General features: G+C 41.7%; 1 protein-coding gene across 3 annotated transcripts in view; it reads left to right on the top strand.

Moving 5' to 3' along the window:
• Positions 1 to 26,505, top strand: part of LOC140199614 (coiled-coil domain-containing protein 148-like) — a 116,241-nt gene that overhangs the window by 64,909 nt on the left and 24,827 nt on the right. For all 3 annotated transcript variants that reach the window (XM_072261987.1, XM_072261988.1, XM_072261986.1), the window contains exons 8-9: positions 16,797 to 16,960; positions 21,802 to 21,940. In XM_072261987.1, coding sequence (XP_072118088.1) covers positions 16,797 to 16,960; positions 21,802 to 21,940 — 303 coding nt within the window. The remainder of the gene's footprint in view (positions 1 to 16,796; positions 16,961 to 21,801; positions 21,941 to 26,505) is intronic.

Genomic DNA, 26,505 nt, shown 5'->3' with positions numbered 1-26,505 from the left:
GTAAATTAGTTTATTACTGTCACATGAACCAAAGTACAGTGAAAATCTTTCTTTTGTATGCCACCTGTTGTATATTTAATAGTTCAATATTTGAATGATCTTGTATATACAGTACCTATAAAAAAGTATTCACCCCCCCGCCCCGGAAGTTTTCATGTTTTATTGTTTTACAACATTGAATCACAGTGAATTTAATTTGGGTTGGCTTTTTTGACACTGATCAACAGAGTGATCAGTGATCTTTTGTGTCAAAGTGAAACCAGATCTCTACAAACTGATCTAAATTACAAATATTAAACACAAAATAATTGATTGCTTAAGTATTCACCTCCTTAAATATGACACACCAAATCATCACTGGTGCAGCCAATTGGTTTTAGAAGTCACATAATTAGTTAAATTGAGATCACTGTGCATTCAAGATTTTTCAATTGATAGCAGTAAAAATACACCTGTATCTAGAAGGTCCAACTGCTGGTGAATCAGTATCCTGGCAAAAACTACAGCTTGAAGACAAAAGAACACTCTAAGATACTCTACAAAAAAGGGCATTGAAAAACCTGTCAGAAGATGGATACAAGAAAATTTCCAGGTCACTGAATATCCCTTGGAGTACAGTGAAGTCAATCATTAAGAAATGGAAAGAATATGGCACAGCTGTAAATCTGCCTAGAGTAGGCCATCCTCAAAAGCTGAGTGACGATGTGAGAAGGGGACTAGTGAGGGAGTCCACCAAGAGACCTATGACAATCCTGGAGGAGTTACAAGCTTCCGTGGGTGAGATGGGAGAGACTGCGCATACATCAATTGTTGCCCGGGTCCTCCACCAGTCGCAGCTTAAAGCCACTGTTGAAAAAAAACTCATATGGAATTTTGGCTAGTTTGCCAGAAGGCATGTGGGAGACTCTGAAGTCAGCTGGAAGAAGGTTCTATTGTCTGATGAAACTAAAATTGAGCTTTTTGTCCATCAGACTAAATGCTATGTTTGATGTAAGCCAAACACCGCACATCATCAAAAATACACCATCCCTCCCGTAAAGCATGGTGGTAGCTGCATCATACTGTGGGGATTCTTCGCTTCAGCAGGCCCTGGAAGGGTGGTGAAGGTAGAGGGTAAAAAGAAGGCAGCAAAATACAGGGAAATTCTGGACGAAAACCTGAATCAGTCTGCAAGAGAACTGTGACTTGGGAGAAGATTTGTTTTCCAGCAAGACAATGAACCGAGGGATAAAGCGAAAGCTACACAGGAATGGCTTAAAACCTACAAAGTTAATGTCCTGGAGTGGCCAAGTCAGAGTCCAGACCTCAATTCAATAGAGAATTTGTGGCTAGACTTAAAAAGGGCTGTTCACTCACAATCCCCATGCAATCTGATAGAACTTGAGCAGTTTTGTAAAGAAGATTGGGGAAAAATTGTCATGTCCAAATGTGTAAAGCTGATAGAGATCTATCCACATAGATTCAAGAGTGTAATTGCTGCCAAAGGTGCATCTACTAAATACTGACTTGAAGGGAGTGAGAAATTGTGCAAGCAATTATTTTGTGTTTAAGAATTGTTATAAATTTAGACCAATTTGTAAAAATTTGTTTTCACTTTGATACAAAAGAGTGTTAATCAGTGTCAAAAAGCCAAATTAAAACCATGTGATTTGTAAAATAATAAAACATGAAAATTTATAAGGGGGGTGGGGGGGTGAATACTTTTTACTGGCATTTTGTATATTGTTTGATTAAACATTCTTGTTTGTTTAAATAATTAATTATGGGTTATATGTAAAAATACATTAATTGCATCATCACGCTACCACGTAATATATGCGTGCCCCACTTAAAGTAAAGATGGTTACACCCACATTCTGTACTCTTGTGTCTCCCTTGAATTAATTAAATGTTTTGAAGTTACAAAACATAACACCATCCATACAGATCATTTCATTAAACCAGGGCATTGAAGTCAAAGCCAAAGTAAAATTTATTATCAGAGTACATACATGTCACCACATACAACCCTGAGATTCTTTTTCTGTGGGCATACTTAGCAAATTTATAAACAGTAACTGTAAACAGGATCTGTAAACTGTAAACATCAGGAACTGTAAAAAAAATACTGTGCAAATGCAGATAATAAATAGCGAGAATGAAATAACAAGATAAGAGTCCTTAAATGAGTGTAGTTATCCTCTTTTGTTCAAGATCCTGATGGTTGAGGGGTAGTAACTGTTTTTGAACCTGATGGTGCGAGTCCCAAGGCTCTTGTTCCTTCTACCTGATGGCAGCAGCAGGAAAAGAGCATGGCCTGGATGATGAGGATCTTTGATGTTGGATGCTGCTCTTCTACGGCAACATTTCAATGGTTGAGAGGGTTTTATCTGTGATGGGTCGAATCCACTACATTTTGTAGGATTTTCCATTCAAAGGCATTGGTGTTCCCATACCAATGAGGTAGTACAAAGGAAAACAGTAATAGAATGCAGAATAAATTGTCACAGTAGCAGAGAAAGTGCATTGCAAGCAGACAATGAGGAGCAAAGCCATAGAAAGGTAGATTTGGAGGGCGAGTCCATTTATCATTCAATAGTCTTGTGACAATTGGATAGAAGCTGCCCTTGAACCTGGTGGTATGTGCTTTCAGCTTTTGTATCTTCTGTCTGATGGGAGAGGGTAGAAGAGAGAGTGTGTGTGTTGTGTGTTGTCTTTTATTATGCTGTAAAGTATAGACAGAGTCCATGGAGGGGAGACTGACGACTGATTTCTGTGATGTGCTGAACTCTGTCGATGACTCTGTAGTTTCTTACGGTCTCAGGCAGAGCTGCTTGCCATACCAAGCCATGAAACATCGGGATAGAACGTTTTTTTATGGTGCATCAGTAAAAATTTATGAGAGTCAAAGGCGACATGCCAGATTTCTTTGGTCTCGTAAGAAACAAGAGGCACAGTTGAGCTTTCGTGGGCATGGTGTCTACATGGTTGGACAAGTACGGTCTATTGGTGATCCTATTTGCTTGCATTAGAATTGTATCCTCTGTCTTGCCTATTTGAATGCCTGCCTAAATATCCTTTAAATGTAGTGATTATATCTGACATCACCACCTCTTCTGGCATTGGGTTCCAGATATCAACCACTTCTTGTTGAGAAGAAAACTTTCCCTCAAATCCCCTGTACAATTTCCTTTTCTCACCTTGTTTTTGATAACCCTGTCATGAGAAAAAGATTCTGACCATCAACCCTGTCTTTGCCTCTCATAATTTTATATACTTATTCAGGTTACTTCTCAGCCTCCTTCACTTAAAGGAAAACAAGACCAAACTCTACAATCAACACACACGAAAAATGCTGGTGATCGCAGCAGGCCAGGCAGCATCTATAGGAAGAGGTACAGTCGATGTTTTGGGCTGGGACCCTTCGTCAGGACTAACTGAAAGAAGAGATAGTAAGAGATTTGGATGTGGGAGGGACAGGGGGAGATCCGAAATGATAGGAGAAGACCGGAGGGGGAGGGATGGATCTAAGAGCTGGAGAAGGGAAAGGATCATGAGATGGGAAGCCTAGGGAGAAAGAGAAGGGGGGAGGGGAGCCCGGAGGGTGGAGAGCAGGCAAGGAGTTATAGTGAGAGGGACAGAGAGAGAAAAAAGAGAGAGACAAAAGGGAGAAAAATAAAAAAATATATAAAATAAATAAATAAAGGATGGGGTGTGAAGGGGAGGAGGGGCATTAACGGAAGTTAGAGAAGTCAATATTCATGCCATCAGGTTGTAGGCTACCCAGATGGAATATAAGGTGTTGTTCCTCCAACCTGAGTGTGGCTTCATCTTGACAGTAGAGGAGGCCATGGATAGACATAGCCTAATGGGAATGGGACGTGGAATTAAAATGTGTGGCCACTGGGAGATCTTGCTTTCTCTGGCGGACAGAGAGTAGGTGTTCAGCGAAACGGTCTCCCAGCCTGTGTTGGGTCTTGCCAATATATAGGCCACACCGGGAGCACCAGACGCGGTATATCACCCCAGCCGACTCACAGGTGAAGTGTCGCCTCACCTGGAAGGACTGTCTGGGGCCCTGAATGGTGGTGAGGGAGGAAGTGTAAGGGCTTGTTCCGCTTACAAGGGTAAGTGTAGGGAGGGAGATGGGTGGGAAGCGATGGGGGGTATGAATGGACAAGGGAGTCGGGTATGGAGTGATCCTTGTGGAAAGCGGGGGGTGGGGAACGGAAAGATGTGCTTGGTGGTGGGATCCCGTTGGAGGTGGCGGAAGTTACGGCGAATTATATGTTGAACCCGGAGCCTGGTGGGGTGGTAGGCGAGGACAAGGGGAACCCTATTCCTAGTGGGGTGGCGGGAGGATGGGGTGAGAGCAAATGTGCGTGAAATGGGAGAGATGCATTTGAGAACAGAGTTGATGGTGGAGGAAGGGAAGCCTCTTTCTTTAAAAAAGGAAGACATCTCCTTCGTCCTGGAATGAAAAGCCTCATCCTGAGAGCAGATGCGACGGAGACGGAGGAATTGCGAGAAGTGGATGGCATTTTTGCAAGAGACAGGGTGGGAAGAGGAATGGTCCAGATAGCTGTGAGAGTCCGTAGGCTTATAGTAGACATCAGTAGATAAGCTGTCTCCAGAGAGAGACAGAAAGATCAAGAAAGGGGAGGGAGGTGTCGGAAGTGGACCAGGTAAACTTGAGGGCAGGGTGAAAGTTGGAGGCAAAGTTAATGAAGTCAATGAACTCAGCATGCGTGCAGGAAGCAGCACCAATGCAGTCGTCAATGTAGCGAAGGAAAAGAGGGGGACAGATTCCAGTATAGGCTTGGGACATGGATTGTTCCACAAAGCCAATGAAAAGGCAGGCATAGCTGGGACCCATACGGGTGCCCATGGCTACACCTTTAGCTTGGAGGAAGTGAGAGGAGCCAAAGGAGAAATTGTTAAGAGTAAGGACTAATTCTGCTAGACAGAGGAGAGTGGTAGTAGAGGGGAACTGGTTAGGTCTGGAATCCAAAAAGAAGTGGAGAGCTTTGAAACCTTCCTGGTGGAGGATGGAGGTATATAGGGACTGAACATCCATGGTGAAAATAAAGCGGTGGGGGCCAGGGATGTTAAAATCATTGAAAAGATTCAGAGCGTGAGAAGTGTCACAAACATAGGTGAGAAGGGATTGAATGGGGGGGGGTGGAATAAAACAGTGTCAAGGTATGCAGAAATAAGTTCGGTGGGGCAGGAACAAGCTGAGACAATGGGTCTACCTGGGCAGGCAGGTTTGTGGATCTTGGGTAGGAGGTAGAAACGGGAAGTGCGGGGTGTGGGAACTATAAGGTTGGTAGCAATGGATGGGAGATCCCCTGAGCTAATAAAGTTGGTGATGGTGTGGGAGACAATGGCCTGGTGCTCCTTAGTGGGGTCATGATCGAGGGGTAAATAAGAGGAGGTATCCGCGAGTTGTCGCTGTGCCTCGGCAAGGTAGAGGTCAGTACGCCAGACTACAACAGCACTCCCCTTATCAGTGGGTTTTATAGTAAGGTTAGGATTAGTGCGGAGGGAGTGGAGAGCAGAGCATTCGGAAGGAGTGAGGTTGGAATTGGAACAAGGTGCGGTGAAGTCGAGACGGTTGATGTCCGGTCGGCAGTTAGCAATAAAGAGATCCAGAGCAGGCAGAAGACCAGAGCGGGGTGTCCATGAAGAGGAGGAGGGTTGAAGACGGGAGAAGGGGTCATCGGTAGGGGTGGGAGAGTCCTTGCCGAAGAAGTGGGCTCGAAGACGGAGCCGCTACAATATAACTAAGGACTTCCAATCGAAGTAACATCTTAATGCGGCTCCTCTGCACTTCCTTTGGTGTAATCACATTTTTCCTGTAGTGTATCTGGCAAATGGATCTGCACATGATACTCCATGTTTGGTCTAATCTGTGTTTTTTTAAAGTTGCAACAAGACATCCCAACATTTATATTCAATGCTCTGACCTATGAAGGCAAGCATGCCATATTGCCTTTTTCGCCACTCTATCAAACTGTCTTTCCACTTTCAAGGAACTATAGACGAACTCCAAGGTTCCTCTACTATTACTTAGCCCCCTGCCATTTATTGTACAAGTCCTACCCTCTCTGTGACTTCCCAAGATGCATTACCTCACATTGCTCAATTAAACTCCATCAGCCAATGCCTTGCCTACATTCCATATGATCTATATTATGGCCTTAGACAACTTTTCTCCTTATCCACAACACCACAAATTTTCACAGTAATAGATCTCATACATTCGATTCAAGCCATTAATAAAAACCATAAACAATGAGGTTCCCAGTACTGACCCCTGCAGTATACCACATGTCACAGACTTCCAATCAGGTGCCACCAGTGCCCTCCAAGCCGCATACCTCACGGTTTCTTTATTGTTGCTTGTGACTTCAACCTTGCTAACTTAAAAACAGTCCTGCCTAAGTTCTATCACCTTGTTGACTTTGCTACCAGAGGTGAGAACACATTAGACCTGGTTTATACCAAAATCCATGCTGCATACAAGGCTGCTCTCTGCCCCCATCTTGGATACTCTGACCACGTATCTATTATGCTAATTTATGCATATAGCCGGCTGATTAAATGTGTCAAACCAATTCAAAGGGAGATAAATACCTGGGCAGAAGGAGCATTACAGGACTACTTTGAAAACACAGACTGGAGCGTGTTCAGGGAAGAGGTGACTTAGGACTCATATTAACACTGATGAATATCTGAGATCTGTGACTGGCTATATAAGGAGGATGTCACCGTTATTAAACATGTCTTTGTGAGGGTAAATCAGAAGCCACGGTTGACAGCAGAGGTCCAGGCGCTGCTGAGAGATCAGGATGCTGCCTTCAGTTCTGGTAATAAGGCGACTCTTAGATCAGCAGAAGCTGCACTTTCCCACGCAATCAAGAAGAGAATATACAGCCACTTCTGTGATTAATCTTCTGGATGAGTACGTTATGCAGATCCTTATTAAATGTCTTACTGAAGTCAATATAGACAGCGTCTATCATTCCACCTTCGTTAATCTTTTAAGTTACCTCTTCATAAAGTTCAATCAAATTAACAAGATATACTGACCATCTCCAATTAGCCCCTTTTTATCAAAATGTCTAATAATTTCTGTATCATTGATGGAATGCTTATTGACCTCAGTTACGTATGAGGTATTACAAGGGCAGGGCTGTAATATTTGTATAAGTGACTTCAACGAGGCCTTTGACAAAGTTCCACGTGGTCTGGAAAGTTATCGCAGGTGAGCTAGCCAACTGGATACAAAACTGTTAGAAGCCATACCAACTAAGCTGTCTGGTGATCTAGTTCATTTTACCTGCATTTGGCCCATATCCCTCTAAACCTTTCCTACCTGTGTACCACACTGTACCTGTTCATTAAATGTTGTAATTGTACCCACCTTTACCACTTCACCTGGCAGCTTGTTTCGTGTACCTGCTATCCCCTTTGTGGAAAAACTTTCCCATCAAGTACCTTTTAAATCTTTTTCCTTTCAACTTAAACCTAAGTCTTCCTGTTTTAAACTCATCTACCCTGGAGAAAATACTGTGACCATTTACCTTACCTACGCCCCTTCATGATTTTATAAACTTTCATAATGTTACCTCTCAGCTTCTTTGCTCTATGGAAAACAATCCCTGTATATCCAGTACTTTCTTATAACTCAAGCGCTCCAGACCAAGCAACATCCTTTTCTGCACCCACTTTAACTTAATCAAATTTTTCCTCTGGTATGGTGAGAACTGCACACTGTTCCATGTTGTTCTTGGTAGATACAGATGACAAATACTGACCTCAACAGTAGCAATTCAATTCACAGACCTTCAAAAAACCCGCGCAAGGCGGAAACATAAATTCTGCAGATGCTGGAAATTTCAAGAAACACACGTGAAATGAATTCCTCCAGCATTTCACTGCATAAGTCTTTCCCTTGTTTGGCCTCCCAAAGTCAACACCTCACATTTGTCTACAGTAAATTCCGGCTGCCATTTTTCAGTCCATTTTCCCAGCTGGTCAAGATCACATTGCAAGCTTTGATAGTATTCCTCACTCTTCACTATGCCCCAGTCTTGGTGTCGTCCACAAATTTGTTGATCCTGTTTCCCACGTTATCAAATGAATCATTAATATACATGATAAGCAATAATCGATCCAGCATTGATCTCTGTGGCACTCCTCTGGTCACAGGCTTCCAGTTTGACACAAAATTATCAGCAACCACTCTCAGACTTCTGTCTCTGTCAGTGTTGAATCTAGTTGACTACTTTATCCAGAATGTCTGGTGACCTAACCTTCTGGACCATGCAGGATCATGTCAAAGGCCTTGCTAAAGGCCATGTAGACAATGTCCACTGTCTTTCCTTCATCAACCTTTTAGTAATGCGAATATTTGAGTGAAGTATGATGTTCTCCTAAGGGGTTGTCATTTTGTTGGTCCTCATGTAGCTGTAGAGGCTGATCCAGGATCTATACGTTCTGGTGCTGTGTGAGCGGTGGCTGTAGTTAGTGATTGGGTCTTTTGATTGTTCTGTTTGTTTATTTTCTGCAGCACAGTGGAGGTCACTCTCATATAGCACAGTTCCCTCTTGAACAGATTGCCTCCAGTTGTATTTATTGAGTACAATGTCCTCCCAGTTTTTAGATGTAATTTTGAGTTTCTTCAACTGATCTTGATGTTATCTTTGAAGCATTTCCTTTGCCCATTCAGGAGTTTGCTAATTTTCCTTCATCTGGGAGTGAAGGATCTGTTTGGGGAGATGGAGTTCAGCAACTGGATGACATCAGAGTTAGCGTTACTTTACTGTGGTGGAGACGCTGTTCAGTTTAGCTCCTTCCAGAACACTGGTGTTAGTGTGCATGTCCTTTCAGCTGATACTCAAAATCTTTTGTAACGCTCTTTGGTCATGTTGTTCCAGAGCTTTCAAGTGCCTACTGTAAGTGGTCAATGACTCAGCTACATACAGGAATGTAGGAAGGACATCTGCTCTAAAGACCAAAAGTTTTGTTTGGACTTGTAGATTATGGTCTTCAAAGACTGTTTTCCTTAACCTTGCGTAGGCTCCACTAGCACTACTCAGGTGGTGGTTGATATCTGAGTTGATGTCTGCTTTTGAGGACAGAATTCTGCCAAGGTAGGGAAAGTGGTCTACTTTTTCAAGAGTAATAGCATCAACTTTTATGGAGGGCTGCATAAATGACTGGTTGGCTGAGGGCTCTACATGCCTTAACAAAGGCTTTTAGGATACATTGGAAGTCTTCTTCTGAGAGGTCTGTGATTGCATTGTCATCCACATACTGAAGCTCTTTGATAGTGACCTTGTTCTTGGCCTTGAAATGGTTGATGTTGAAAATCATCTTGTCGATTCTATACATGTTTGGGATTCCCTGTGACAATTCTTGGCCAATGAGGTGAAGGTGGGAGCAATAAAGATAGCAAATAGGGTGGGTGCGATGATGCAGCCCTGTTTGACTCCTGTCTAGACAGTGAACATTTCTGATTCAGTGACACAACTGCTGAATACCGTGGCTGACGTGTCATCATGCAGTAGTCTCTGTATTCATAAGTACTTGTCAGGGTAGCTATATCTTGATAATATACTCAAGAGAGCTTGGGGAACTGCTGTAACAGTTGCCTTTGTCAAATTTATGAAAGCCAAGTACAAGAGTTGCCTTTGTCCACGACATTTTTCCTGTAGTTGGTGTGCTGTGGAGATCATGCCTGTGGTACCTCTAGATGGGTGGTAGCGACACTACGTCCAGGGTGTAATTCCTCAGATAGCGGAAGGAATGACCATGCATAGAGAAAAAGAATGGTAACTACCAGTGATGCCACCCTTCCTGATGTTCTAAACGATTTTTGTGTAAAATTTGTGGTATGCAACACAATGCCATTTACGAAAGCTAACCCCTCCTCCCCCCCCACAGTGAGCAGCCACTGTCTATAACAGCAGTAGATATTAGCAGGAGCAATACACACAGAGTGCTGGAGGAGCTCAGCAGGTCAGGCAGCATCTATGGATGGGAATATCAGGGTCTGATGAAGGGTCTTGGCCCAAAATATCGACTCTTTTTTTCCTATCCATAGATGCTCCCCAAATTGCTGAGCTCTCCAGCACTTTGTGTACTACTCTTGATTTCCAGCATCTGCTATACCTCTTGTGTCTATGACATGAGAAGGACTCTGCAGAGAGTCAACCCCTATAAGGCGGCTGGGCCAGACAACATCCCAGGCCGAGTACTCAGGGAATGTGTACACCAGCTAACTGACATCTTCACAGACATCTTGAACACTTCAGAATCAGAATCAGGTTTAATATCACTGATATATGTTGTGAATTTTTTTTGTTTTGCAGCAGCGGTACATTGTAATACACACCCTCGATGCTGAGAGGCTAGTGTCCAGGATGGAGCTAGATGAGTTTACAACCTTTTGTAGCTTTTTACAATACTGTGCAGTGGCCCCTCCATACCAGACAGTGATGCAACCAGTTAGAATCCACTCCATAGTACATCTGTAGAAATTTGCGAGTGTTTTTGGTGACATACCAATTCTCCTCAAACTCCTAATGAAATATAACCACTATCATTACCATTTGTAATTGCATAAATATGTTGGACTCAGAATAGATCTCTTGCAGGAAGTGATGGCCTTCAAATGTTGCCAGAACTGATTCTATCTCTAACCTAAATCAACATTCTTTACTTCACTCAAGATAGCCTTTCATAGGTTGTACTGTACCTGGATTTCTTGTGTAGTTCTGGACCACTGGCCTTGAATGCCTCAGCTTTAGCCCTCAGCTGACTAAGAATGTCTGCCCCTGCTGTCCACCAATAAATCAGAGAATTGGAATTGCAGCATTTCACATTAACAATGTCCAACAGGGCTTTGCAATCACAAGAGTAATGACTGAGATGATCACTCACTGTTAGATTGCACACTGCCTCCTCCGATGCCTTCTTGATGCAGGCAGCAGCACGAACCACACCAAGTCCAGCTCCTTCAGTTCCTCTGCCAAAGAGCAATGTGGGTGGCTGTGTCAGTTATAGTCTTGGCCTGGTCTGCTTCTTGTGAGCCCTTCCCTTTTTCATGTGTCTGATGGATCAGATGATGATTTGTCCAGCAATTATCTGTGCTAATCATGTCTCTTGTGATACACACAACATGCTGGAGGAACTCAGCAGGCCAGGCAGCATCTATGGAGAAAGCTGAGTAGATTTGAAAGCTGGGGGTGGGGGGGGGCGGGTAGAGAAACACCAGGTGACAGGTGAAAATTGGAGGGGTCTGGATGAAGCAAAGAGCTAGGAAGTTGATTGGCGAAAGAGACAGAAGGCCATGGAAGAAAGAAAAAAGGGGGGGGGGGGCGGAAAGAGCACCAGAGAGAGACAGTGGGCTGGCAAGGAGATAACATGAGAGAGGGACAAGGGGATGGAAAATGGTGAAGGGAGGGGTGAGGCATTAGTGGAAGTTTGACAAATCGACGTTCATGCCATCAGGTTGGAGGCTACCCAAATGGAATGTTGTTCCTCCAACCTAAGTGTGGTCTTATCCCGACAGTGGAGGAGGCCATGGATGAACATATCGGAATGGGAACGGGAAGTAAAATTAAAATGGGTGGCTACTGGGAGATCCCACTTGTTCTGGCAGACGGAGCGTAAATGCTTGGCGAAGCGGTCTCCCAATCTATGTTGGATCTCACCAATATACAAGGGGCCACGCTGGGAGTGGGAACACGCAGGATCTCCCAGGTTGAAGGAACAACACCTTATATTCTGTTTGGATAGCCTCCAACCTGATGGCATGAACATCGATTTGTCAAACTTCCAGTGATGCCTCCCCATCCTTCAACATTTCCCATTCCTTTGTCCCTCTCTCATGTTATCTCCTTGCCCACCCATCGCCTCCCTCTGGTTCTCCTTCTGTTACCCCCTCCCTTTTTCTATCAGCTTCCTAGGTCTTTGCTTCATCCATCCCCCTCCGATAAGTTTCACCTATCACCTGGTGATTCTCTTCCCCCCCCCCACACCCCCACCTTTCAAATCTACTCCTCAGCTTTTTCTGTCCAGTCCTGCTGAAGAGTTTCAGCCCAAAACGGTGACTGTACTTTTTTCCATAGATGCTGCCTGGCTTGCTGAGCTCCTCCAACATTTTACGTGTGTTGCTCGGATTTCCAGCATCTGCAGATTTCTCTTGTTTGTGATGGCTCTTGTGATTTCCACATCATGGCCTACCCCACACAAAGCCATGTTGTCTATCCCTATTTGGGCCATGCCTGTCCAAATACTTACATATCCTGTCCCTAAGAATACCTTTCAATAATTTACCCATGATTGATGTCAGGCTCACTTGACTATAATTTCCTGGTTCATTCTTAGAGCCTTTCTTGAACAATGGAACAACATTATCTAGCCTCCAGTCTTCCGATATCTCAGCTGTCACCAAGGATATTTAAATACCTCTGCCTGAACCCTTGCAATTTCTGCACTCGGCTTCCACAGGGCTTCAGGGAACACCAAGTCAGGACCTGGGTGTTTATCAACCATAATTTGCTTCAAGACAGCCAGGACCCCTCTTCTGAAATCCAGATACTGTCTAAGACCCCACTACTCTTTTGCCTCAGTTCCATATTCTCTGTTGCTGTCTCCTGAATAAATACAGATGCAAGATATTTATTTACCCTTAGAAACCCCTGGAACTTTTCACCTTACATGAGAAAATCTGCAGATGCTGGAAATTCAAGCAACACACAATAAATGCTGGTAGAACACAGCAGGCCAGGCAGCATCTATAGGCAGAGGTACAGTCGACGTTTCGAGCCGAGACCCTTCATCAGGACTTTTCACCACGTCTACCAGAGAAATTTCATGCCCTCCTTTAGCCTTCCTTAACTCTATCTTGTGTTCTGCATTTCTTACACTCTTGAAGTGCTTCATTTGATTCTAACTGCTTATACCTGATGTGCACCTCCTTCTTTTCCTTTACCAGGGCCTCAATATTCTTCACTAACCAAGGTTCCCTAAACCTGTTAGCCTTGCCAAAAATTGCTAACAGGAACATACAGATTCTGCACTCTCAATATTTGATTTTTGAAAGCCTCCCACTAAGAGATTTGCTTTTTCCTAATTAATGCCTGCTAGTTCCTTTCCTGATGCCTTTAAAATCAACCTTACTCCAATTTAAGTTCGAAGTACATTAATTATCATAGTATGTATACCATATACTGTACAACCTTGAGATCCATCTTCTTGCATGCAGCTACAAAACAAAAAAAAACTCAATAGAATCCTTGAAAAAGCTCTTACAACAGACTGCCAAACATCCTGTGCAAAAAAAGAACAAATCAGGCAAACGATAAAAAAATAAACAAATAATACCCAGAACATGAACCTCAGACTTCCCAAAAGTGAGTCCACAACCACAGCTATGGAGCCAGTTTAGTGGTGAGGTGAGTGAAGCAGGGCCAGGAGCCTGATGGCTGCAGGGTAACAACTGCTCTTGAACCTGGCTAAAGGGTTCAAGACTCCTGCACCATATGCCTGATGATAGCAGTGAGAAGAGAGGGAGACAGGTCAAGCACAGGCAGGTTGGACAGGCTCAGCTGAGGGATCCTGGCTGACATGGAATAGTGAGCTGAACACAGGTTTGTCCTCCACCCTCGGCCTAAACGCCTTAATCTTTTCAATCTGGCCCAGCGCTTAAATAAGCTAAACATTGGTTCATTTTCTGCTGTTGGGCCTGGGTCCTGCTGCTTCAAAATGGCTCGAAGTTTCAGTCCGCCTGAATTCCACTTCAGCAACAGCCGCCGCAGTCGTACCTGTATTCTGAAGAGTCCAGTTTGCTGAATGCTAATCTCCATTCGAAGACCAGTCCTATCCTTCTCTATCATTATCTTTAAACTATGATCACTAGATCTAATGTATTCTCCTATTCATACTTCCGTCACCTGTCCTGTCTCGTTCCTTTTGAGGAGATCCAGTATTGCAATCTCTCCAGTTTAAATCTCTACTTATTGGTTAACAAAACTTTCTTGAACACATTTGACAAACTCTATCCTTTTACAGTTTGGAGTCTTAGTCAATATGCATAAAGTTAAAATCACTTACTATCACAAATTATGTTACTTACAACAGTGTGCTACCTCTCTATAAATTGGCCTTAAATTGTGCATTGAAATAGACACAATTCAGGACATTAGTCTTTCCTTGTGGGCTTATCATCTAATTTCCCCACAGCCATTCCACTGACTTCCCTACCTCTCTGGTTCCCAACCCCCTGCAATTCTATTTTAAACCACCCTAAACAGCTCTGGCATACTTTCCTGCAAGGATTTTGCTTCCCCTTCAGTTCAAGTGGGAACCGTCCCATTCGTATAGGTCTTAACTGCCCTGGAAGAGAGTCCAATGATCTAAATAAAATGCCTTAACTAAACTAATCCTGACTACAAAATGTCCAGAGCTCCCTATTCTTTGCACATTTATGTGCCTATCTAAGATACTTATTTAAATGCTTCTGTCATTTTTGCCTCCTCTACCAAATTTGATTGAGCACTTTAGGCACATACCATGCAGTAAAGATCTTGCCCCACAAATCTCCTTTGAACTTGCCTCCTCTCACCTTAAATGCATGCTGTCTGGTAATTGATATTTTGACCCTGGAAGAAAGATACTGCTCGTGTACTCTGTGTCTCCTATAATCTTATAAACCTCTGTCATGTGTACCCCCAGCCTCTACTACTTCAGAGAAAACAAAAGAATGCAATACTCCGGATGCAGCCTCGCCAGAGTTTTTAAACCTGCAACATAACTTCCTGACTCACGAATTCATGCCATCCTCACTTTCCATAAATTATTCCAAACAAGCACATCATCAGACTCTGGATCCTGGGAGTCAGTGCCTCCTTCTGCATCTGAATCCTTGACTTCCTGACCAATAGACTGCAATGAGTAAGGATAGGCAGCAACACTACCTCAATTATTCTAAACACACATGCTCCTCAAAGTTGCGTCCCCAGCCCCCTACTCTACTCTCTGTACACTTGTGACTGTATGGGCAAATTCTGCTCCAACTCCATCTTCAAATATGCAAATGATACCACCATTGTGGGCCATATCTCAAATGATGATGAATTGGAGAGTAGGAAGGGGATAGAGACTTCAGTGATATGGTGTCATGACAACAACCTTTCCCTTAATGTCAACAAAACAAAAGAGCTGGTTATGGCCTTAAGAATGGGAGTGGGTCGGGGTGGGTGTGTGGGGGAGGTGCAGTGCACATGGTCCTGGCTACATCAACAATGTTCGGAAGCTTTAGAACTTTAAGTTCTGAGGTGTGAACATCACCAATTCTGGTCTAACCACATTGATGTCATGGCCAAGAAATCTCACTAGCTACTTTACTTTCTCAGAAGGCTAAAGAAATTGGGCATGTGGGCATCAACCACTTTTTATCGATGCACCATAGAAAACATTCTATCTGGTTGCATCAGAACCTGGTATGGTAATTGTTCTGCACTTGACCATAAGAAACTGTAAAGAGTTGTAGATGCAGCTCAGCACATTGCAGAAACCAGCTTTTCTCCCCTCCCTCACACCTCCCCATGGACTTTGCCTAAACTTCTTGCTGCTCAGTAAGTCAGCCAGCATAATCAAAGATCCTACCCACTCTGGTTATTCCCTCTTTCATTTCTCCCCTCCCATTGGGCAGAAGATACCTGAAAGCACAGATTCATGTACAGCTTCTATCCACTGTTATTAGACTCTTGAATGAATCTCAATCATATGTACTCTTGACATCAAAATCTACCTTGTTACGATCTTGCTGTTTATTGTTTATCTACACTACAGTTACTCTGTAGTTTTATATTTATTCTACATTGCTATTGTTTTACTTTGTTCTACATCAGCATAATGATTTGATCTGTATGAGCAGTGTACAAGACAAGCTTTCCAATGTTTCTTGGTATATGTGACAATAATAAACCAATAACTATACAATACAAAGTATATAATTTTCCTCCCTATCAACCTGTACAGCTACTTTCAATGAGCCATGAACTTAGACTCCAAAATCCCTCTGTACATCAAAATTGTTAAGAATTCTCCCATATACTTGATCTCTCATAGTGCAGTGCTTCACTCTTTCCTAGATTAAACCTCATTTGCCATCTATCTGTCCATATTTGCTACTGATCTACATCCTGCTGTGTCCTTTGGTAATCGTCTACACTATTCAGCATGACATAAAGCATTGTATCGTCTGTGGATATGTGTATTCAAAATTTAACTAATAAAGCTACAACCTCTGAGATGTCATAGAAGTCTTTAGAACTTGACAAATTTGAAAAAGTGAAGTAAACATCATCCAATGCAAATAGGAAATACTGAAATTTTTACTAATACTCTAATATAATAGAGCACGCATATTCTGAAATATTTGCCAACAATTGTTACTCTCTGATTTGGTAGAGATCTGTAGTTTTTCAATCAGCATTAACAAGTTCTGTGAAAAAAAGAGTACGATTGACATTTCCGGCCAAGACCCTTCAGCAGGACTGCTGAAGTGTCTTGTCTCGAAACGTCGACTTTACTCTTTTCCATAGATGCTGCCTGGCCTGCTGTGTTTCTCCAGCATTTTGTGTGTGTTGCTTGGATTTCTGCCATCTTCAGATTTTCTTTTGTTTGTTAACAAGTTCTGTGCTGATTGCAAATTTAATTTAGGATATTATTAGGCATGAACATGATTACAATGAGAATATCTACCAATATCTATACATGTTTTCCCATATTATCAGAAAGAAATTCCCCCTCATCTTGATGACATTCCAGAGGATATACATTATTTGAAATGCCCCTATCCTGGGTTAAAGGTCTCTGTCATGCAGGAGTTTCAGAATCTCAATGCAAAATATAAATCTCAGCTGGAGGAGATCAATCTACAACTTCAGTCTGAAGACAGGTAATTAACAACTGTACAAAGAATGAAACCAAAAATCTTCCTGTTTTATGAATGGTTAAATCATGAAAATGTAATATATGTAGTTGTAAAAAATATATATGAAATGTGAGTCAATCTTAATTTGTCATTCATATGTAAGACACTGGACAACAATTTCTTTTTGGAAGTGTTGCTTCCTCAAAATGCTTTTTGTTTAAGATAGACGACTTGAAGCTGAACACATAATTTCAGACTACTTGAATCGCATAGAAATTTGGAGAAACAATACATTAACTTTTATTGAATATAATGCATTTAATTGCGTAACACTGCTGATGCTTTGAATTGTTCAACTAAGCTAAAAATGTTTTGTTGTTGATTTTCGTTTGTGCTCAGTGTCTGAGGCTTCTTGCTTAAGTGTCCAACACTAATCAGCCGGTATTGCGGGCAGCATTTTAGTTGATTTGAATTATGAGTTGAAATAACAAGTATAGGCTATTTAAAAAACGGTGCTTCATACTGAACTTCCATGATTTTCATGATCAGGAGCCCAAAATCATAAGGTACAGCCAAAAGTATTCAGGAAGCAAAATCTTTGTTGTCCAGTGAAATCAAGACCATGGCTTGACTTCCTTTATGCATGGTAGGTCATATCTAATTGATCTTACAGTTTTTCAAGGAGGTTATTGGGAAAGGTAGTGGATGTTGTCTAAATGTACTTTAGCAAGGCCTTCAACATGGTCTCACATGGGACGTTGGTCAAGAAAATTTAGTCACTGAGCATTCAGGATGGGGTAATAAACTGGATTCGACATTGACTTCACAGGGGAAGTCAGAGAGTGGTAGTAGATGGTTGCCTCGCTGTCTGGAAGCCTGGGAGTAGTGGAGTGCTGCAGGAATCAGCGCTGGGTTCTTTTTTGTTTATCATCTAGTTGATAATATGGTAAACTGGATCAACAGGTTTGTGGATGACTGAAAGTCTGCAATTACAGCATATTAAGACAGATAAATTCCAAGGGCCTCACCAGGTGCAGCTGAGGACTTTGTGGAAAGCTGAAGAAGAAATTGCAGACGTGATTTTGCTTCATTATTAACAACTGGCAAAGTTCCTAAAAACTGGAAGGTGGTTCATGTTTAAGAAATGTAACAAGGACAAGATAAAGAGCCAGAGGCCAATCAGCCTGAGGTTAGAGGTGAGTAAGTTACTGGAGGGAATTCTGAGTGACAGGATCTACTAAAATTTGGATAGGCAGAGACTGATTATTTGTAGTCAGCATGGCTTTTTGCATGGAAAGTCACGCCTTTATGAACGTTTTAGAGTTGTTTTGAAGAGGTAACTGAAATGGTCGATGAGCATGGAGCAGTGGATGTGGTCTGTTTGGACTTTAGCAAGGCCTTCAACAAAGTCCCACCTGGTTGATTGGTCTAGATCATTAGGTTCCATGGAATACAGAGAGAGTTTCTTAGGTGGCTTCAAAATTGGCTCAGAGGTAGGAAATATAATGGTTGAAGATTGTTTTTCAGAATGGAGATTCATAATTAATTGTGTGCTGCAGAGGTTGACATGGGCACCCTTATTATTTGTTATTGATATGAATGATTTGGATGCGAATGCAGAAAGCTTCACGAGTAAGTTTGTGGATGACACAAAATTATTTTGTTGAGTTGAAGAAGCGTTGTTGAGAGTGAAGAAGATTCTTGTAGATTACAGGGGAAGAAGTGGGCTGGGGAATAGCAAATGGGTAAGATAAATCTGATGTGATACAGTTTGGAAAGCCAAACCAGCGTAGGATTATACTAGGAACTGTAGGACACTAGGGATGTAATGGAACAGAAGAACTGGGGACTACAATTACAAAAATCATTGAAAGTGGCTTCATATGTAGACAGTGTCAGAAAGGTGAAGAAGGTGTTAACCACACTGACCTTCATTAAGATATAGGAGTTGGGACATTATGTTGTAGTTGTATAAGTGTTTGCTGAAGCCATACTTGGAGTACTTTCTAAAGTTTTAGTCTTCCTGTTATAGGAAAGACATTGTTAAACTGGAAAACATGCAGAAAACATCCACAAGATTGTTGCTAGGATTGGAGAGACTGAGTTATAGGGAGAGGGTGGCCAGGCTAGGCTTTATTTTTTGGAGCAACTAAGAATGAAGAAGGCTTATAGAAGTTTATAAAATCATAAGTGGCAGTCTTTTTCCCAACATTGGGGAGTCCAAAACTGGGGGCTATAGATTTAGGGTAAGGGGAAAAATTTAAAAGGGACTTGAGGGACAAACTTTTCATGCAGAAAGTAGTGAGCATATGGCGTAAATAATGGGAGGAAGTGATTGAGGTAGGTACAATAGTATCAGAAAGGAACATTTGGATAGGTATACGCAAGGGTGGGGCATAGAGGGATATGGGCCAAAATCAGGAAATTGGGGCCATAGTTGTCATGGACTCAGAGGGTCAAGGGACTGATATCTCTGCTGTATTGTTTTGTGACTGTATGATTCTACGAAGTTGAATCGCAAAATCACGACGCTTTTGAACAATCAGTATATTAAAAGTGACAGCATGATACGTATATATCATTAGTCTCTGCAACTTTTGCATTGCTGCAAGATTTGTTCTGGACCTGGTATAAATCAGAACACCTTCACTGCAATAGGCACAGGTTTAGAGCAACCATACAAACAAAGAGAAGGGATTTCTGACATGCTTTTCTGCCAACAAAGGGACCTTGGAAACAAATATCAGAGCCCTTGAAAAATTAAGTATAGTTTTATTTCACAAAGTTGAGTCAGAGATTTGGGCTGAATGCCTTCTTCTGGCAGTGGATTAAAAGCCCTGATGCTGTTATCATTACAGCAGCAGGATTTGACTTTCTACATCCTTTTTCCCAAGCTTAAAGGCCGTAGACAAGGGTCAACTTATACCTGGCTTCCATTCAAATAAGATGGAATTCCCTCAGTTCTGAAGCAATATATGTATATATAAATGTGAAACAATACAACCAGGAAAAGATCTTCCAGAGTAACAGACACAAAATGCTGGAGGAACTCAGCAGGTCAGGCAGCATCTATGGGGGAGACTAGGCAGTCAACATTTTGGACTGAGACCCTTCATCAGGGCTAGAAAGATGACAGAATAAGAAGATGGGGGGACAGGAAGGAACACAAGCTGGAAGGTGATAGGTGAAGCAAGATGGGTGAGGGAAGGGGGGTGGATGAAGTAAGAAGCTAAGAGGTGATAGGTGAAAAAGGTAAAGGGCTGGAGAAGAAGGAATCTGATAGGAAAGCAAAGTGGACGATAGGAGAAAGGGAATCTGATAGAAGAGGACAGTGGATCATGGGAGAAAGGGAATCCAATAGGCGAGGAGAGTGGGCCATGGGAGAAAGGGCATCTAATAGAAGAGGAGAGCGGACCATGGGAGAAAGCATATATCAGTACATCCAACTTGTCTCCAGTAATTGTGTTGTTTAGCACATTCCTCCCTTGGATACTGGACTTTGTAACAGTAAGGCTTTAGTCAGTCCACGTGGACAGCAACATCTCTCGTCCCATTACGCTGAGCACTGGTGCTCACCAAGGCTGTGTACTTAGCCTGCTGCTGCTGCTGATGCATGACTGTGTCGCAGGATCTAGCTCAAACCATGTCATCAGGTTTGTGGATGACACAAAAGTTGTTGGCCTTATCAAGAACAATGACGAGATGGAATATTATAGAGTGTAAGTGGAGTGGCTGGTGGATTGGTGTGAGAAGAACAACCTAAGCCTGAATGTGGAGGAGACGAAGGAAATCATTGTGGGCTTCAGGAAGGTGCAGACGAACCAACCTCCCTCTGCGAGTACAAGCACCCCCCCCCCATCTTAGCTGTGTTTTACAGGAGCACCATTGAGAATGTCCTGACAAGTTGCATCTCCATCTGATATGGGAGCAGTCGAGCATTGAAACAGAAGTTCCTACAAAGAACTGTGAGAACAGCTGAAAGGATGATAGGGGTCTCCCTACCATCCATCAGGGACACTTATCAGAGGCACTGCGTATGCAGGGCCCTTGGTATTATTAAGGATCCCACATATCTATCCAGCAATCTCTTTGACTTTCTACCATCAGGCAAGAGACTACGAAGCATAAAAGCAAGAATGGTCAAGATGAGAAACAGTGTCTTCCCCCAGGCTATTAAGTTTCTGAACTCCCTGCTGTACTGTATTCAAAGTGTTACTGGTTAGTCTATTTTGTACCTTACAATATTTAATATTAATCCACTTTAGTTTGTTATTTATGTGTGATTCATCTGTAGATTTTATCCTTACCTTCGTAAGTTATCGTGTGTTATGTGTTATGCTTTACTCCCTGGTTCAGAGAAATATCTTGTTTCTATATACCTTATATGGTTATATATGTTACATATATGTATGTTAAATGACAATAAACTTGACTTGTCTTGACATTCTAAATATATCTTTTTAGGAGTTTGCCCTAAGAAAAGTACAAACTTTTTTTCGTCAGAAACCTACTGTTCATGTCAGCTGCTATCTTAAACAATTAAGTGCAATTCATACTGGGGCATAACTGGGCAAAACTAAATCTTCAGAATTTTAACTTCTCTTTTCAGATAATTCCAGTGGAAAATAGGCAGTTTTATCACTGGAAGGCTCCAAATGTGTGAAGCAACTCAAGAGAAGTCTCTTTGAAATGTACAGGAATCAGAATGAGCAGAAAATATCCATATAGAAATTTTCATACTTACTCCTTACGTCTTGCTCATCAAAATAAGAAAAGATACATCTTTTAAGTTTACCTTTATTATATTCCAGTCATAATAAGTATGTTTTTGTGTTTACAATGATTTGCATATCTTCTTTTTTCAGAAATTGTGGTTGGAATGAAGAAGAACATTGGACTTTTCAAGTTATTGCGGATTTGTATTCTCATGAGACACAGAATCGAAGCATGCTTTTCCTGGATATGATGATGAGGTTGCTACCATATAAGTCCAAGCAAGATATGGTTTGTCATTTAAATAGTGAAAGATGTGTACACTGTTTCAAAATGTTATTTTGAAGTAATTTCTCTTTTATTCAGATAAGTGATATGAAACTGCTTGAGTTCCTTGAGTAGTCAAACTTCCAACAAGTGATTAGCTGGGATGGTAGTTGAAACGGAAGAAGCAACTGAAGAACCAATAAAACCAAATAGATAAAAATATCTGTATTTATGTTAATGCTCCAGTTGTGGATAAAACTCAGTGCTGTAAGGAGTTTTGAATAGTAACATACAACTCCTGTGAATGATTTTGGGAAAGAAATCTAGGGGCTCTAGTATTCAGTAGTGCAGTATTTCCAGAGCCTTCCAAACCTGTGCCCCTGCTGCCAAGATGCACAGGGACAGAAACATCATGAGATCACCACCACCTCCAAGTTCCAAGTCACACATCATCCTCACTTTGAATTATATTGCTGTTTGGCATCATTGCCAGATCTCAATTCTGTAATGTTTCACTAATCAACCCTGAGAGAGCCTTAAACTACAGTTGTTGAAAAAGTTAGTTCCTTAGCACCTACCAAGAACAACTGGTGTGGGTCAATAAATGATTGTCTTTTTAGAAACAGACAGTTTATGTAAAATTAATAAAAAGTAAATTATTACACATAAGAAATATACTGGAGAATGATGTTATCAGTACAGTAGGTTGGTACTAAAATTATATAAGCCATCATTTCTATAGCACCTTGAAAGTGTACTCCATCTTGGTTTTCAAGATACAATAGAGATATGCAAATTCTGAAAATAATGCAGAACTTGATGTTAAGAATTACTATTGCTTAGAACATGGTTAAGTAAGGCAAAGTATGTAGTATATCAGTTTGTTTCATCATTGGTTGGATATTGTTTGAGTGTCTATGGCTACCCATACTCTAAAGGATGAACTTGAAGCAAATGTGTTTTTTTTATTACCACATTTGCTGTTTCTTGATATTTGTATTTCAGCCAGATAATGCCTTTAAGGGCTGTAGATAAAATAGGGACTGATTAAATGCCTTTGATATTTCATGAAGGTCCCACTGTGCTCCTGAACCATCTGGATGTAGCCAGATTACTTAACATATTATAAAACAGTCCTAAATAATATTGCCTGCTGTCGGAGAGGTGCTGTGTTGCACTTGACCTGCTATTGGCCTTGCTGTATAAATGTTGGGATCCAAGGATGAAACTGACACTGCTCTATGAAAGCAGGGTTATAGTGTAAAATTCATATTTTCAAAAGCAAAATTTGGGACTAATATCAAAGACACCCATCACACAGAAAATTCAAGCATTTTTGGGAGCATTGCAAAAGAATCTCTGTACTCCTTATAATAGTAAATGTACTATGTTCTTTCAAACCAAAATAACTGAGGCGGCTGGTTGACTTAATCAAAAATCTTTTTTTTTGCATTATTATAACATAAAATAGCTTTGGTACTTGAGGCCAGTTAATCCACAAGTCAATGCCATTTCAAAGCAATCCGATCAGTTTCATTCTCCCATTACTTCTACGTAACATGTGAAGTGTTACTTTAATCCTATTAGATTCATCTTTGAAATCTCTGATTAATTATGCTTCCAGCACCTTTGCAACAGAAACGAATTCCACACGCTGACTGCATTCTAAATTAACAAAAAATCCTCACATCCACCATGATACTATTATCCAGTATTTTAACTGTATGTTTCACAGAGTCAGTTGTGCAGTCCAAGAATGCCCAGTCATGATAAGTTAAATATTTAAGCCCATGTAGCAATCTTTTTTCCATAGTTAGCCAGCAACTTGTCCGATTAAAGAAGTAAAAATTGGCTAGTATTCTTGCTTCTGGAATGCTATGCAATTAATTTATGAAATGAGGCATTTCTGGACAAATGAGTCTAAGATATCTCATTTGCTTTGCTTTCTAATAAGACAGAATTGATAATGTAATTAACTATCCACTCCAGTTAATTAGCCTAGAGTTTGTATGTTGTATTTACCATGTTATGTCTCAAGTAACTCACGAAGTATTTCCAATAATATGAAAGAAATCTATTCAATGTGTATTTGAGTAAATCAGTGCAAACTCAGAGCTTCGAAGAATAGAGGGTTATGCAGTAGGGAAATTCTAGGCGGTTTCTAGAGTAATTTACATGGTTGGCACAACATTGTGGGCTGAAGGGTTGGAAGGTGTAGAGTCTCTATGGGTTGAGTTAAGAAATGGCAAGGGTAAAAGGACCCTAATGGCTGTTGTGTACAGGCCTCCAAACAGCAGCCAGGATGTGGATTACAAATTACAGCAGGAGAGAGAAAAGGCATGTCAGAAGGACAATGTCATGATAATCGTTGGGGATTTTAACATGAAAGTGGATTGGGAAAACCAGACCAGTACTGGACCTCAAGAGAGAATTTTTAGAATGTCTAAGGGATGGCTTTTTAGAACAGTTTGTTGTTGAGCCCACTAGGGGATTGGCTGTGCTGGATTGGGTGTTGTGCAATGATCTGGAGGTGATAAGGGAGTTTAAGATTAAGGAACCCTTAGGAAACAGTGATCACAATGTGATCGAGTTCACTTTGAAATTTGAGAAGGAGAAACTAAATTCCAATGTGTCGTTATTTCAGTGGAATGAATGAAATTACAGTGGCATGAGAAGGGAACTCGCCAAAGTTGACTGGAAAGGGACACCAGCAGGAAGGACAACAAAGCAGCAATGGCTGGAATGTCTGCAAAAAATGAGGAAAGTGCGAAACAGATATATTTCAAATAAGAAGAAATTTTCAAATGGAAGAAGGACACTACTGTGGCTGACAAGTGAAGTCAGAGCCAAAGTAAAAGCAAAAGAGAGGGTGTACAAGGAAGCCAGAGCTAGTGGGAAGATAGAGGATTGGGAAGCTTTTAGATACTTGCAGGAGGAAACTAAGAAGTGTCATTAGGAAGGGAAAGATGAATTATGAACAGAAGCTGGCAAGTAATATCAAAGAAGATACTAAAAGCTTTTTTAAGTATATAAAGGGTAAAAGAGAGATGAGGGTAGATGTAGAACCAATAGAAAATGATGCTGGAGATATTGAGAGACACAGAGTTGGCAGAGGAACTGAATGCGTATTTTGCATCAGTCTTCACAGTGGAAGACATCTGCAGTATACTGGGCATTCCAGAGTGTTAGGGAAGTAGAGTAGGTGTAGTGATAATTACAACTGAGAAGGTGCTCAGGAAACTTCAAGGTCTGAGGGTGGATAAGTCTCCTGGACCTGATGGAATGCACCCTCGGGTTCTGAAGGAAGTAGCTGGAGAGATTGCGGAGGCATTAACAATGATCTTTCAAGAATCAATAGATTCTGGCGTTTACCGGATGACTGGAAAATTGCAAACGTTACTACACAGTGGTGGGAGGGTGGGAGGCAGCAGAAAGGAAACTATAGGTCTGTCAGACTCACATCGGTGGTTGGAAAGTTGTTGGAATTGATTGTTATGGATGAGATTACGGAGTACTTTCAGGCACATGACAAGATAGGCCAAAGCCAGCATGGTTTTATGAAAGGAAAATCCTGCCTGACTAACCTACTGCAATTTTTTGAGGAAATTACAAGCAGGGTAGACAAAGGAGATGCAGTGGATGTGGTGTACTTGGATTTTCAGAAGGCCTTTGACAAGGTGCTGCACATGAGGCTGCTTAGCAAGATAAGAGCCCATGGAATTACAGAGAAGTTACTCGCATGGGTGGAGCATTCACTGATTGACAGAAAACAGAGAGCGGGCATAAAAGGATCCCATTCTTGCTGGCTGCCAGTTACTAGTGGAGTTCCACAGGAGTCGGTGTTGGGACTGTTCCTTTTACGATATATTACGATGTCAGTGATTTGAACTATGGGATTAATGGATTTGTGGCTAAATTTGCCGATGATACAAAGAGAGGCGGAGGAGCTGGTAGTGTTGAGGAAACAGAGAGCCTGCAGAGAGACTTAGATAGTTTAGGGGAATGGGCAAAGAAGTGGCAAATGAAATACAAAATGCGGAGATGCAAAGGGACTTGGGAGTCCTTGTGTAGGATACCCTAAAGGTTAACCTCCAGGTTGAGTTGGTGGTGAAGAAGGTGAATGGAATGTTGGTATTCATTTCTAGAGGTATAGAATATTAGATTAGATTAGATTATGAGGACACACAGTCCTCTTTCATTGTCATTTAGTAATGCATGCATTAAGAAATGATACAATATTCCTCCAGTGTGCCGGGTTACATCCCGACACGCGGGACAGAAGCAAGGTCGCATTGTATATTCCACGGACCAGCAAACACCGGCCGGCTTAGCGAACAGAGCGGCGGACACACCTGCTGAAATCCGGAGGAAAACACACAGAGGGGGATCACAAAGCCGAGGAAAGAGGACCGGGTTGAGACAACAGAGACCTTTGGAGAAGAGGAGTTCGGTGAGTAATACCGTTCCCCCTGACTGGAAGTACACTGAGAGCAGTAATCGTAAAGGAATTGGGTGCTTACTGTTCTGGCTAACAACGGATGGTGCAATCCGGGGTATATTATGATCGAGCGTTTGCAAACTGGATATTG

Source organism: Mobula birostris, chromosome 6 (assembly GCF_030028105.1).
Source record: "Mobula birostris isolate sMobBir1 chromosome 6, sMobBir1.hap1, whole genome shotgun sequence".
NCBI classification, from domain to species: domain Eukaryota; kingdom Metazoa; phylum Chordata; class Chondrichthyes; order Myliobatiformes; family Myliobatidae; genus Mobula; species Mobula birostris.
This window is presented reverse-complemented; position numbering and strand designations above follow the sequence as displayed.